At 39.4% G+C, this 15,127-nt stretch overlaps 2 protein-coding genes across 2 annotated transcripts in view; both read right to left on the bottom strand.

Annotated features, from left to right (window-relative positions):
* The window catches only part of LOC111322677 (G protein-coupled receptor GRL101), a 32,969-nt gene extending 21,556 nt beyond the window's left edge, over positions 1–11,413 (bottom strand). The window contains exons 1-7 of the mRNA XM_088726241.1: positions 11,254–11,413; positions 10,414–10,485; positions 10,031–10,102; positions 6,427–6,498; positions 5,983–6,054; positions 5,382–5,453; positions 4,595–4,666 (exon numbers count right to left, since the gene is read on the bottom strand). The gene's annotated coding sequence lies outside the window, so the exon portion shown is untranslated. The remainder of the gene's footprint in view (positions 1–4,594; positions 4,667–5,381; positions 5,454–5,982; positions 6,055–6,426; positions 6,499–10,030; positions 10,103–10,413; positions 10,486–11,253) is intronic.
* A 718-nt stretch (positions 11,414–12,131) lies between these two features.
* Positions 12,132–14,188, bottom strand: LOC148743386 (uncharacterized). The gene is made up of 6 exons (XM_088751070.1): positions 14,181–14,188; positions 13,899–13,970; positions 13,672–13,743; positions 13,386–13,457; positions 12,993–13,064; positions 12,132–12,207 (listed from the first exon to the last, which is right to left on the bottom strand). The coding sequence occupies exons 1-6, from the start codon at positions 14,186–14,188 to the stop codon at positions 12,132–12,134; spliced, it is 372 nt and encodes a 123-aa protein (XP_088607196.1).
* Positions 14,189–15,127: the final 939 nt, after the last annotated feature.

Below are 15,127 nucleotides of genomic sequence, written 5' to 3'. Positions count from 1 at the left end.
GTGCTACCTTTGAATCAGTCCAGCAAGTCAGGTTAATTATATCCAATTCAGGCTTTAAGGCTTCTCCGACGTGGCTTATCAGTCTCGCCAATATTAAGGCGGCAAGAAGTTCTAATCTCGGGATTGTCTCTTGTTTCGCTGGAGCAACTCTGGATCGCGAGGCTAAGAATTTTACATAACTTCCCGTGGTTGTTGTGACATGTAGGTATATCACTGCTGCATAGGCTTTGCTGGATGCATCTCCAAATCCATGAAGACTACAAGAAACAATCTTCTCTGTGACTTCTTGAAAATAGCATCTCGAAACTGTGAATGAGCTTACATATTGCAATCCAGCGGCTAGTTTCAACCACTCGTTCTTCAATTCTCCTTCTAGAGGTTCGTCCCAGCCGATCTTTGCCTTACAAAGTTCTTGAAAGAATATCTTGAACTCTGTAATGATGGGCGACAGGAATCCAATTGGATCATAGAACTTTGCTGTGACACCTACAACATTTCTCTTAGTGGGTTCAATGTTCCTTGCAAGGGTTGCTATCTCCCTCAAATCGAGCACAAACTGGTCACTGACAAAATTCCATCGCACACCAAGTACCTTTTGTTCTGCACCAGATGTGTCGTCTGTAGTTCCCAGCATGCTCTTTGCATATGTCTTGTCTTCTTCGATTACAGAATCTTCCTTGGAAGGGTCTGAAGGTGACTTCATGTGATCAGTGTTGGCAGATATGGCAGGAGCTGAGATACGTGCTTCATTCTGCTGAATTCGCTCGGTTAGCTGACTTGAATTCGACATAAATTTCCTCAGGTTAAATCCTCCTTCAGCAAGTCTGAGTTTGCACTTGAGGTACAGTTCATATGCTGCATTGTCGTCCGCAGCTCCAGAACTCAAGTCATCCACATAGATGGAGCGAAGGAATTGGTCTACAAACTCTGGGTCCTCATTCTTGTATCCTTCAATGTGATGTTTCAAGGTTGCATTGAGTAGAAATGGACTAGAACATACTCCGAAGACGACTCTGGTGAACCTTAGCACCACGATCTCTGGGTTCTTCTTCTCAATGTCATCCACCCACAAAAACCTTAGCACATCTCTGTCTTCCTCTGCAATGCCAACCATAAGGAATGCCTTTTCCACATCACCAGTAAGTGCTATTCTGCTAGCTCGAAATCTCAGGAGAATGTCAAAAATGTGCTCTGTAAGGGGTGGTCCTGTGTACAGACAATCGTTCAGGGCTGTACCATTAGATCTGGCTGAGGCGTCATAGACGACTCTTAATTTGGTTGTTGCCTTATCTCGTCTTATAACTGCATGGTGCGGAAGGTAATGAGTCTTCCCAACTCCACCATCACCTGGCCTCTCTACAACTTCAACTATGCCATTTTTCAGCTGCTCCTTTATTACTGAATCATACTCCATCAAGACTTCCGGATCTTGGTTCAGACGTTTGAGTAGGTTACTCAACCGCTTTATGCTCAGTTCGTAGTTATCAGGAAGAATTGGGTGTGGCAGCTTCCATGGCAAATGCACTACGTATCGATCATTCTCAAAGGTTATCCTCTCTTCAAATTCTTCATACACAGATCTTGGTATGACACCCAATGACTCTAGGTCCCAGAACCTCTGCAGGGTTCCATCAAGGCTCTCATTTGTAATAGGTTTTGTGGCCGTCTTCAGAACATGTGTTGTCACAAAGTTGTTCTGCTGTTGGTCATTTTGCATTGCTCCATTTGTTGGTCCTGAGAGGACCCACCCAAGTCTTGTCTGAATTGCAGTGGGACCATCCTCCCCCCGTAGCACCTTCCCAGAGACTAATTGCCAATACTGGTCTGATCCAACTAATATGTCTACCATTATGTCATCTTCACCTGTGGAGTAGTCAGCAAGTTTGAGTCCCCTTAAGTGTGCATGAGTAACACTGGCATGTACAATGGATTGGCTCTGTAGAGAATCGCAGATAAGTGGTACAACAAATGCTGACAGTTGCATATCTTCTCCATGCTTAGTACTGACACACAGGTTAACAACATCCACACTTTGAATGTTCTCTTCAGTTGATCCAAATGTTTTCACAGAAATAGTCTGCGTTCTCTCACTTGGTAGTCTTAGCTTGTCTTTTACTCTGGTGGTCACATAGGATCTCTGGCTGCCACTGTCTAAAATTAGTCGGGCTAGAAACTTCTCATTGGGTTGACCAGGTCTGTAAATTGCTGCCTTGGCAGTCTGAAGCAGGATGGGTGTTGATGCATTGACATACAGAACTGTGGGCCTCCCACTAGATTCTCCTGGAGGGCTGCATGATGTTTGGCTCTGAGGTGAGGAAGCTGATCCCTCAACAGTTGGAGTGTGTAGAGACATGGCTTCATTGTTAGTGTTGCTCGTACAAATACTGATGTGGTGTCGACGTCCGCATTTGAGGCACTTCATTCTTGAACTGCAATCCTTACTTATGTGATTCCTTTTTAGACAAACAAAACATCGTCCTGCTCTTTTCAAAATCTCTTTCCTCGCTGCAATGCTTGTCACATTCTTACAGGCATTAGATGCATGATCCTTTCGGCAGTATGTGCAGGTTGGCTTGGACCCGGTGGCAAATAACGCTGCATCTGTTGACAATGGCACTCCCTTGCGACCTCTGTTGTAAGGAGGTTTGGTTGAGGATTGGTCAGTTGGGCTAACATTGTTCCCATTAGCTCGTTCTCTAGCTTCAAGTTCACTTCTGAAGACATCCAGAATGCGATCAAGATCCCACTCATCCTTCACTTCTCGGGTGATGATCAATCGCAAATCTTGAGGTAACTTACTCATAACAACAGAGGACAGGAGGCTTCCATATGAACTTGAGGATACACCTAATGACTTAAGACTTCTAACTTGAGACTCAATTAGATCATGCAGCTGACGTAGTGCTTGGATGTTAAGGCCTGATTTGACTGAGTTTATGTTTAACAGAGTCTCCATGTGCCTATTGATTATCAACTGTTTGTTCCCAAACCTTCTCTTCAAGATGGCAACGGCCTCATCATAATTTGCAGCAGTAAGGGACAATCCAGAAATGGCTTCACAAGCTGACTTTACGAGAAGAGAGTTCAGGTAATTGAGTTTATCTATGGGAGCTAGTTTGGTATTGTTGTGCACAGAAGATTCAAATGCATCCCAGAACGAGGGCCACTTGCTTATGTCTCCATCAAACTTTCTCAGGTCTAGTTTAGGTAATTTTACTTGTGTTCCTAAGCTATATGTATTAGAAATACCTGATGTGGAAGGAGTCAAGGGTGTTTCCGAAGTCGCTACGACATTTCCGACATTTCCATGCGACGTAGAAGTTAGATGAACTTCTGAAGCCATCGAAACATTCTCGGTCGATGCAGGAGGAGTTAAATGTGTTTCCAAAGTCATCGTTTCATCATCTCCAGGTAAATTAGAAGAACTTGGATGTGTTTCTGAAGTCATCGAGACATTTCCAGGTGAGTTAGATTCTCCTTTAGACGTTTCTGCAAGTGACGGTGCGATTGCAAGTTTAGACGAAGGGGTCGATTGGCTAGGAGTCAATGCTTCATCGATCCTCATTATTGCCAACTGCGTAAATTCCACAAATTCGTCCGCTTCACAAATTTCTTCATCTATTTGACCTTCGCTGACAACTGTGAGGATGTCTTCATCTAAATTTCTAATTGTGCCGAGCTTCTCTTGTAGCAGGAGTTTCTGCTGTCGCAATCTTGTAATATTGATGGCCGATGGCTGATCCTGTTCTTCAAGGGTTTCCAAAATCTCTTCTACAGACGAAATAATTTTCCTTGTTGACGCTCTGTGGCCCGTACGGATCTTCCGTTTCCTTGCCAACTTTCCAGACATGAAGATAGACGCGATTAATCCAACAAAAGATTCAAATCAAAACATCAAGGGACTCACGCTTATCTTGTTCAATTCAGTTTCCAGAAGATCTCTGATCGCAATCCGTTTTCATCCGACTCGGTGGACCATGTAGAATATTCGAATTTTAACAATCTGTTGTTGTTCTCGTAGTTCGCGGTTCGCTCAATCATTCGAGACAGAATAAAGGCTCATTTCCAAACAAAACATTTAATAACAACAACATTACCACGCCATCTTGAAGGCGTGCTCATTCCTTCTTCTAACCACAATACATTGCGAACATAATCGTCACGCGACGTCACGACGTGTGTAACGACATCCGCGTCATGTACTTTTAGTTTAATTCCTCTAAGTTTCTTTCTTGGCCCGCCATAGCTGGCTCGTCCAGCTTTGAAAGAGTTTGGGCTAAAAAATGACAACAAATGTAAAGCGATCCGTTGAACGACTGTCACGCAAGAGGTCGAGGCCAATCTTTCAACTTGGCCAGGAATGTATCGCTCTTAATAAGGTTTGTTCTATGTTACTAATCTATCTTTTAGAGTCGGTTGTTTAACATAGTATTTTCTGAAGGGGAATTTGAACAGATTGCCAATGTTCTCTTTTAATGAGTAATTTTCAGTTCTTTATCGACCACGACATAAGGAGAATGCCATGCAAATATCAGCGCCGAGCAGATATAATATTTCAATATAGTATTTAGTGATGATTAAATTGGTCACTTACAAGTCGGTCAACTCCGTGTTGCTATTGAATACTCCAGGTGATAGCTCCTTTATCTGATTGTCATTTAGGTATCTACGAATACAGACAGGTTTGTGAGTTGAACGTCTTGCGTGAGTTTTGTTGTTTTCTTTTGAGGTTGTTAATTTAAGGCTTTGTGATGAATTGGAAAATGTAAGATTTTTTGAAAAGCTGGAGCAAAGTGTTCTCGTTATAAAAGCGTCGACTAACATTGCTCGACTAGTTGAGCCAACCGCGCGTCAATGAATAAAAAGAGACATTTCATCGCTGATAACAACTATGTGTTTAACTTCCTTTCCACTCTTGTTGTTGTTTGGTATTTCTCCTTTCGATGCCCTGGAAAAATTCTGAGACATGCAAACGATACATTTTGGAATTGTTATATTTCATATCGCACAATTAGTCTCAAGCCAGACTCCACTTAAACAAAACGACAGTGACAGCACAGGACAGTACATAGGCTTAAGATTAGAAATTGAATAATCGACATGGACTCATCGGTGCCTCCAATTAGGAGATCCTATATTACACTGTAAAACAAGTACCCACTGTACGGAATTTTGAATAGAGCTATCTTGTGGGTTAACGAAGTTTCTATTCACTGATTCCCTAAAATGAGTTTAAAGGCCTTTTTAAACAAGATCAATTATTAACCAGATTCTATGCTCGTGGTGGATGACTTTTGATATATCCCACATTCTTCTTATGGATCAACTATTTACTGTCCAAGACTCCATCAGCGATAAATATTCAAACGTTCTTCACTTACAGCCATTTAAGCTTGACTAAAGGAGTAAATATGTCTTTTCCCAATTCCTTGATTTTGTTATTGTTTAACCACCTACAAGTGTTTAAAAACATTTCTTGAGGGTAAAAAGAGAAAGCATGAAGAACTGCTCGAGATTTTCAAAATTTAATAGTCCAGGCGAAAGAGGGTAAATATAAGCGGTACGCAAGCATCCATTTCTTTCGCTGATTCTCCTGACATGCGATACGGAGGGACTGCTCGTAGTCTATTTGAAGTTGACCAATTCGGTTTTGTTATTAAAGACTCCAGGAGGTAAATCCCTCATTTAATTGTTCTTAAGTCACTAGGAAAATGACTGATATTCCCTAATTTTAAGGTCTTTTCTAATACAGTTGTTAATACAGCTTCTTAAAGTCGGTTATTCAAAATAATATGTGCTGTTGCATGAGTAATTTGAACAGATTTCCACAGAAAGGTGTTCTCTTTCAGTGGAAGTAACCCTCAGTTCCTTGTCGCCCACTAAATAAAGAGAATTCTAACTCATGCCAAGAAAATGTAAGCGTAAACTGATATAACATTTCAATATAGCATTATCTGACTATTTTCAACTTTGGGAACTTACAATTCGGTCAACTCCGTGTTGCTATTGAAGAATCCAAGTGGTAGCTTCTCTATCTGATTGACACTGAGATTTCTACGAGGACATAAAGGTTAGTGAGTTGAACGTCTTGTGATGCTGTTGTTTGTTTCTTTTCGTGGTTGTGAATTTAAGGTTTTGTTTGGCATTGGAAAAAGGGAACTACACAGTGTTCAGTCACAACAAAGGACGGTGCGTAAGTTTGAGATTAGAAACTGAATAATCGACATGGTGCCTCCAATCACCCAAAAGAGAGATCCGATTTCAAACTTTTGGCACATGCGGCAATAGAGAATTTTGACTCGAAGTACATTGCCGATATGCGAAGTACTCTGAGACGTGTACAGAGGCCTAAACCAATGATAAACAAGATTCTGGTTATTATCCAAGACTCTATCAGCCATACATATTCATAGGCCCTTCACTTACAGCCACTGAAGCTTGACTAAATGAGTAAACAAATCACCACGCAACTTCTTGATGTTGTTTTTGTTTAACCACCTACAAGAGTTTAAAAACATTTCTCTCAGGTAACAAGACAATGCAAAACGATCTGCTCGAAATTTTCCAATTTTGATATCCAAGGTAAATACGGAGTAAATATAACCATCGTACGCGTGCATTGAGAGTTGTGATACGAACATGAAGTCTTTCTCAGTCGCTAACTAATGTCTTTTGGGGTTCTCGCGACGATGAACCTAACAGTAAGGTTCGTCACACAAAAGGATTATGGCTTCACTGACTCAGTAACTAAATGACTACGCAAAAAGTTGTCGTTCGACAATCTGTGAGTATTTTAGAACCAATAAATATAACGATTAGGATAATAATAGTAAATATTTAAGTTAACCATAAACTTTTTTACTGTCTTGCAAGTTATACTACTAGAAAACCCTCCTTTTTTGGCGAAATTCATTGCGCAAGTCAAGAAAATCAACGTTGAAAAAATTTTATGTAAGCACGCCGCACGGAGTTCTGGGAGTCGCCTCACTCCCATAGTTTTGCGCCGTGTGCTTACACGGGACCAAATTTTTCAAGAAGGTCAAGAAAAAAAGATTTGATATTACCACACCACGTGGAACTCTGGGAGTTTGGCGCACTCCAACAGTTCTGCACCGTGCGGTAACAGCAATTTTTTTCCCTGAATTTTTAGACTTCGGCGACTGATTTCCTCGAAAAAGGGGGACTGCTCGTAGTCTATTTCAAGTTGACCAATTCGGTGTCGTCATTGAAGACTCCAGCTGGTAAATCCTTATTTGGTTGTTTTTTTGAGTCTCTACGAAAATGACTGATATTCCCTGATTCTAAGGTCTTTTCTTAGTTACTAATTTAGAGCTTCTTAGAAACGGCTATTTGAAATAGTATGTGCTGTAGGGTAATTTCAACAGATTCCCACGGAATAGTGATCTCTTTTAGTGAGTAACTTTCAGTTCCTTATCGACCACTTAATTAACATATTTTTAACAAAAGGCTTGCTAAAAGGAACCCAGTGATATAGGGCTGTAGTAACGGTAAGCTCAGCCTTCATGAACCGATCAACTTCTTAGCGAGTAGGTAACGGAGAAAAGAGAGAGACTTTCACAAAAATATTTTTATTAGTATAATGAAAGAGTTGATTTAAAGGCTTCCAGAAAAACATTTTCTGTTTATAAGTATCGGTAATGATCTGGCAACTGACAATTACAGAGCGAAAAAAAGCGCACGGACACTTTCGATTAAATGGCAAACAAACACTTGTTGAATGAATATCGCGACGAGCTTCTCAACAAAAACAGTCAGTGATCCTACGGAAAGTATTATTCAATTCAAGCCAAGATTCATCTTTAAAGATTTAAATCTGTTTAGTTTTAAATGGCAAGGAAAGTCGTTGAAATGAATTTCAAAATGTATGTTTTGAAGTTTGGAGAGTCTGTTTATTTCTTTATTGCAATGGCGTTTGTAAATCATGATCTTGTCTTTGCTCCACCGAAATACTTAGGTCAAATGACACAATTTTCCAGCTGGACGCAAAGGGATTTAATGCGGCTTTTGATTGAATTGAATTTGAATTGAATCTTTATTTAGGCATAAGATAAATAATCACATATCCTATGTTACAACATTAAAAGAAACTATATATATAAATTACAGAGAAAGTCATGTTAAAAATTATAAGACTAGATTATGTTTAAAAATTAAGCGGTTGACAAACGTGTTTTTGAACCTATCAGTGTTTATTTTAGGATGGTGACTTGTCTCTTTCCTCAGATTGTACTTGGTTGATTTCTGTTTTGGCATTATAGCTCTTAAAGGGGGTGTCGTATTATTAAAAACATTCTTGAAGATACGTGTGTCTTGTCGATCTAACAATTCATAGACATTAATGTGGTCGGATGTATACTTGCGCTTATAACATCGACCTAAGAAACATATGATTGTTGTTAATTCGGAATTTACAGCGCCAAATACGGGCAGCCCGTATAATACATTTGGTAGAACCAGATTTAGAAACAGATGGTCTACTTCGGCCTGATTGTACCCTTCTTTCCTTAAAGAATTTAAAATGAACAGGCACTTGTTTGCTTTGATTAGTTTTCCAGAATATGTGTTATAAACCTACTATCTTCCTGAAATGTTACCCCTAAATTAGTAAGCTCTTTTGTCTGTGGTATTCCAGACACAATAGGAAACTCTATTGTACAACCTTTCTTGCGGAAAATGATTTCCTTGCACTTAGATGGATTACTACTCATATCATTACTTCTACACCACTGGGAAAACTGATTAATCAGTGCGATAGAATTGTCATTATCACTTATCACAGGCGAGATAATGGTTGTATCATCAGCATATTTTACCAGTACGCTCTTATTGTCCAAGTGTATCTCTAAATCACTGAGAAAGACATTGAACAAGTGCGGCCCGTTGACACTTCCTTGGGTGGTACCTTTGTTGACACTTTTCAATTTACCAATAAATCCATTGCTAATGACTCTCTGCTACCTGTCTTCCAAAAAGCTTAGATATAAAAGCTTAGTTAATTATATAAGGGCTTAGGCGGAGTTGCTTCAATATGTGTGAGAGGAGATCGTGTTTCAAACTGTCAAAAGCCTGGCTGAAATAGGCGTACCGCTTTGCACTCTGGGATATCAAGACATTGATTGACAGTATGTTGGATAGTCAGTAGAGCATTCGAACAGCTCCCTCCCTCTATGTATGCAAACTGTGAGATCCCAGAATGTTCATCGAAGGTCTCCCATGCGTGTGTTCCTTAGACAGCTTTCTCAAAGCACCTTGCGATGACAGGTGTCACATTTATTCCGCGGAAGTCTGATATTCCCTTAGGTAGATCAACCTTCGGCAAGGGGTTCAGGTCTGACTTTTTCCAAGAGACAGGCCAGGCGTGTGTTCTAAGAGACAGATTCCAAATCCTGGTGATAACTGGAACGAATAGCTCGGCGTAGTCTTTCCATATAGTGTACGGGATACCATCTGGTCCGGTTGCTGTTTTCTTTATACGCATGAGAGAATTCAGGACTTGTCGCTCTGAGATTTCTGGGACTTCCTGGTCTTCACTAATCTCCAGAGGTGTTGGCTTTATGTAGGCGTGGTCAGTACATAGGTCACCAAAGTAGTCATTTAACGCATTGAGTTCGTCGTGGCCAAGAATTGAATTCCTTCATTGAATTCCTTCCGAATCGTTTTCTGTAGTGCAATGTATGGTAGATGTGCCCAAATTCGAGGAACTTAATTGTTTATTTGCAGAAGGACTCAAACTTTGCTTGACGATTTATAACGGACAAATTGTTTACAAGAATTAAGATATCAAATAAATGAAAGTTACAGTGATCAACTGTAAACACCTTGCGTTTTAACTTTCTAAGTTACTTTTTGTGGAGAATAATTAAATTATAAACGGCCAAAAATTGAAATACTCGGAAATTCAGGACCGCTGGAGCGCGCGAATAAGCCAACAAGATTCGAGGAGTAAGGATTCCGGACCGCTGAGATGTTTGGAAAAAAATAATGGTTACTCAAAACTTTGGTGACTTACAAGAACTTCAGCTCCGTGTTGTTGTTGAAGACTCCATGTGGCAGTTCCTCTATCTGATTGCCATCCAGATGTCTACGAGTTTATACAAGTTAGTGAGTTTAACGTCTTCCTTTCCTGTCCTTTGTTTCTTTTTGGAGTTGTAAATGTAAGTTTTTGTTTTCCATCGGAGTTACTTTTTCAGGAGGATTATTAAATTACAAACGGTTATTAGGCAACAGATTGCAATACTCGGAGCGTTCTGCACCTGGGGTCTGAATGGGAAAATCCGGACCGCCGGAGCGCGCGAAATTAAATTAGCCAATGAAATTCGCGTAGTTAGGATTCCGGACCGCTGAGATGTTCGGGAAAACAATAAATGGCTACAATAAACATTAGTGACTTACAACTGGTTCAACTTCTTGTTGGTGTCCACGAGTCCAAGTGGTAACTCCTCTATCTGATTTTCAGCTAGTTGTCTACAAGCATATACAGGTCAGTGAGTTGAACGTCTTGCTTTGCTCTTGTTTATTGTTTTTGAGTGGTTGTACATTTAAGGTTTTGTTTTCAATCAGAAAAATAAGAAATTGTGACAATCGTTGAAAAGCAGAGCAAAGTGTTCATGTCAGCAAAGGACGCTGCATAAGATAGAGATTAGAAATTGGACCATCGACATGGATTGATCGGTGCCTCCAATCACTCAAAAGAGACCCAATTTCACGCTGTAAACCAGGTATGTCCTGTAAAGAATTTTGAATACTTAACGGATCGACAGCGGTTGAGCGTGGTCTGTGCTCTTATCGACAACGATATTCGTGATAACAGTGGTCAAAATCCTGTTGGAATCCGCAACAAATTTTGTCCAAGGTACGATGACGAATATCGTTGTCGATAAGAGTACAGACCACGCTAAACCACTGTCGTTTCGTTTTTACCGCAATATGGACGTCAGTATTGACGAGCTGATCAATGCATTACGTGACACGTCTTGCTTGACTACGGAAAACTGGCCAATCAGATTGCGACATTACTACCAATTGTGCTTAAAAAAACTTCATCGTCGGTATGTGAAGTTTACATTCAAAGATCATCTGAAGTCAGTTAAGGCTTTTCAAGTAAATTGATGGTTAACCAGGGTCTATGCTCAAGGTGGATGACTGCCGACAAATTCCACATTCTCGTTAAGGATCAACTGGTTATTGTCTAAGACTTTCTGCGCGATAAATATTCAAAGGTTCCACACTTACAGAATCTCAATCTTGACTAAAGTAGTAAATAAATCACCACTCAATTTCTTGATTTTGTTATTGTTTAATCCCCTACAAGAGTTTACAAACGTTGCTTTAGGGTAGCAAGACAAGGCAGAAAAAAACTGCTCGAAATTCTTAAATTTTGATAGACTAGACGAATAGATGGTAAGTATAGTACACGTCTATTGATAATAGTTCAATGAACATGGTGAAGTCTTTCACAGTCATTAAAAAATATCTCTTACGGTTCTCGCTTTCTCGCGATAGTGAACATAAAAGTAAGGTTCGTCACTCACGATTATGGGCTAGCTTATTAGGTAATTAAATCTTTTCGAAACTTGAGATGCAATGCGATTGCGCAATAGTTGACACTGCAAGCGAGTCTTACGCAAAACGCGAAGTAGACTATTTCATGTCTGAAAGGTTCATATTTTCTATTTTTCAGAAATGTGTTGCTTTCAGTAAGATATAGACTGAGATTATTCCATATAAAGTGCGCACAAACGATTTTTATTCGCGAGTTATAATGTATCAAAAAACAATCGAACAAGTAAGCGCAGCGAACGAGGTGGGTAGTACGGAACCTGAAATTTGTCACCTGAGAGGGAAAACCTGCGAAGACGATCACATTTCGCTCTCTCTCCGCCTCCCCTTTCCACGTTGGCAACCCAGAATACCTCGCGTTTGCAAATGAAACAAATTCACCGATAAAAATTAGAAAGTTGAATTTGAAAATTCCTGTCTATTGAAAACCCTCCCACCCTATTCCATTACCTTCATGGTTCACTAACCTACCATGCGTGAGTTATATAGCAATACTTGTCACATCGCGCGTCAATAAAATAAGCACAAGCATAGGTATAGATATTGTTTACTTACAGTATGGCCAACTCTGTGTTGTTGTGGAAGACTTCAGGTGGTAGCTCCTCTATTTGGTTTGTATCCAAGTCCCTAAAAGGAGGATACATCCTGCACTGAGGTTGAACATTTAACCTCCTCTTTATTGTTGTTGTATATTTTCTCAAGATGAATACTATAATAGTCATCTAAAAATGGGTGTTCTCATGCATGTAAAAACGGATATACTTTTCACTCACAGCCTTTTCAGCTTGACTAACTGAGAAAAGGAGTCACCTCACAATTTTTTAAGTATAAACTAGTGAGCAGAAATTCTGCGAACAGTAGTTGTAAAACTTCTTTATTCTCCAACGCGTTCCGTCTAACTGTCGTAGATTTCTTCAGGGAGTTTTACAAGTATAACTAAACGCCTGTAAAAACGCCTTTAAACGCCTCTAAAACTGTGGTCCCCAAAATATTTTTGTCACCTAACCTTACACGTTTTAAAATTTTTCACAAAACTTTGCCTGTTCCTGTTGGTAAGTCCGGCCAAGCCTCTATGGTCATTGGCCCCCGTGACTCTGGCTTATAAACACAGGCGGTTAGTTGTACTGGTAAAACTTCCTGAAGAAGTCTATGACTACGACACTTGGAGTCGGAGAATAAACAAGGATCAACTAGTTACTATCTGTAATGTATTGCGTTACACAGCTTTATAATTACCACTGTAAAGACAATTCCTAGTAATCAATCGTGTTGTAAATCTACTTTCTTAAGTAAAAGTAGAATAAAAAATCACGGAGTATTGTGTGGTAAATATACTATCTTGATCATCTAATAAACACTCTACATTGTCCAAGACTTGATCAGTGATAGATATTCAAAGGTTCACCACTTACAGCCTCTGCAGCTTGACTAATGGAGTAAATAAATCACCACGCAACTTTGTGATGTTGTTTTTGTTTAACCATCTATCGGTGGATAACAAGATAAAGCAGTCAAAGCATGTACAATTGCTCTCAGTTTTCAAATTTAAATAACGAACCAAGACTAGGGAAATAGAGCGTCATAGAGGGTAAATATAACTATAGTACGCTTTTTTTTTGTCAGTCGCTAACAAATATCTATTGTGGTTTTCGCGATGGTGAACACAAAAGTAATGTTCCCTCACTCACGACGACTATGGTTTCGTTAACCAGTACTTCGATTATTTTATAATTAATAACGATAACGATCATGACAGTAAAAAAAAAATTTGTCAAAATCGAGCATAAACGTGTTAACCGCCTTACAATTTGACCAATTCAGTGTTGTAGTTGAAGATTCCTGATGGTAGCTCCTCTATTTGGTTCTCTTTTAGGGTCCTATAAAAATGATACATAATGAATTTTTGGGTGGAACTTTTTAAACGTCCGTTAATTATCGGCATTTCTTCAAATATTAAAGAAATTCATTCAGTCCCGTACTAGGTTTGCGATCGTTAACTTTTTTAATTTTATTTTTAATTTTATTTTGTGTAAGAAATGGTACGATCTGAAACACAAAATGGCTGATATAAGAGTACCAATTTTCACTTACAGCCATTGCAGCTCCATTAACTGAGAAAATAAATCACTACTCGACTTCTTGATCTTGTTACCGTCTAACCATCTGTAAATGTTGAAAACTTTGTTTTACCATCATATAGGAAAATGCGACTGCTAAACTGGTAAAACTAGAGAACGAGGTGGGTAGTACGGAACCTGAAAGTTGTCACCTGAGAGGGAAAACCTTAAGAGACTATCACATTTCGCCCTGTTACTTACAGTTTGATCAACTCTGTGTTGTTGTGGAAGACTTCAGGTGGTAGCTCCTCTATTTGGTTTGTACCCAAGTCTCTAAAAATAGAATATATTCCGCATTGAGGTAAAACATTTAACTTCCTGTGTATTGTTGTTGTACATTTTCTCAAGATGAATTTCATAAGAGACAGCTAAAAATGGGTGCTCTGATGCATGTAAAAACGGATATACTTTTCACTCACAGCCTTTTCAGCTTGACTAACTGAGAAAAGGAGTCACCTCGCAACTTCTTGATCTTGTTATTACGTAACCATCTGGAAGTGTTGAAACTTTGTCTCATAAGAAATTATCAGTGTTCTATTGATAAACAGAGGGAAGAGGCGGGAACTACACAACCGTAACATTGGGATCTGAGAGAGAACACATGCATGTACGACTTTCTTTTGTGTTCTCCCTTTCTGTCAAATTTGCTAAAAATGTAGAAACCCTGGAACATTCGCGTAGTTTGGAAGTCTTAGCTCGCCGTAATCCTCTATATTCTCTTTTAGTGAGTAATTTTCAGTTTATTATAGACCACTTAATTAAGTCAGAGAATTTTAACGAAATGCTTCCCAAAAGGAACCCAATGATTTAGGGTTGTAGTAACGGTAAGCTCCTTCATGAACCGATCAACTTTTTAGCGAGTAGGCAGTGGAGAAAAGAGAGAGACTTTCACAGAAAATATTTTAATTAGCGTAATGATAAAGGCGATTAGAAGGCAAACAAACTTTGAAACATTTTCTCTTTATCAGTATCGGTCATGATCTGGGAACTGACAATTGCAGAGTTCTGTGGTGCAATTTATGGTAGAAATGCCCACATTCGAGGAACTTGCCTTGAGTGTGTATTTGTAGAAGGACTCAAAACTTTGCTTAACGATTTATAACGGACAAACTGTTTAGGAAAATTAGGATTTTAAATGAAAGAAAGTTCCAGTGATCAACTGTAAACACCACACGTTTTAACTTTCTAAGTTACTTTTTGTGGAGAGTGATTAAATTATAAACGGCCACAAATCGAAATACTCGGAAATTCCGTACGCTGGAGCGCGCGGAATAAGCCAATAAGATTCGAGGATTAAGGATTCTGTACCGCTAAGATGCTTGGAAAAGAATATAGTGATTATTCAAAACTTTGGTGACTTACAAGCAATTCAGTTCCGTGTTATTGTTAAAGACTCCAGGTAGCAGCTCCTCTATCTGATTGTTACCTAG

The sequence above is a fragment of the Stylophora pistillata genome, chromosome 1, assembly GCF_964205215.1.
Source record: "Stylophora pistillata chromosome 1, jaStyPist1.2, whole genome shotgun sequence".
Classification (NCBI taxonomy): Eukaryota; Metazoa; Cnidaria; class Anthozoa; order Scleractinia; family Pocilloporidae; genus Stylophora; species Stylophora pistillata.
Note: the sequence above shows the minus strand (reverse complement) of the source record. Positions and strands in the feature narration are given on the sequence as shown.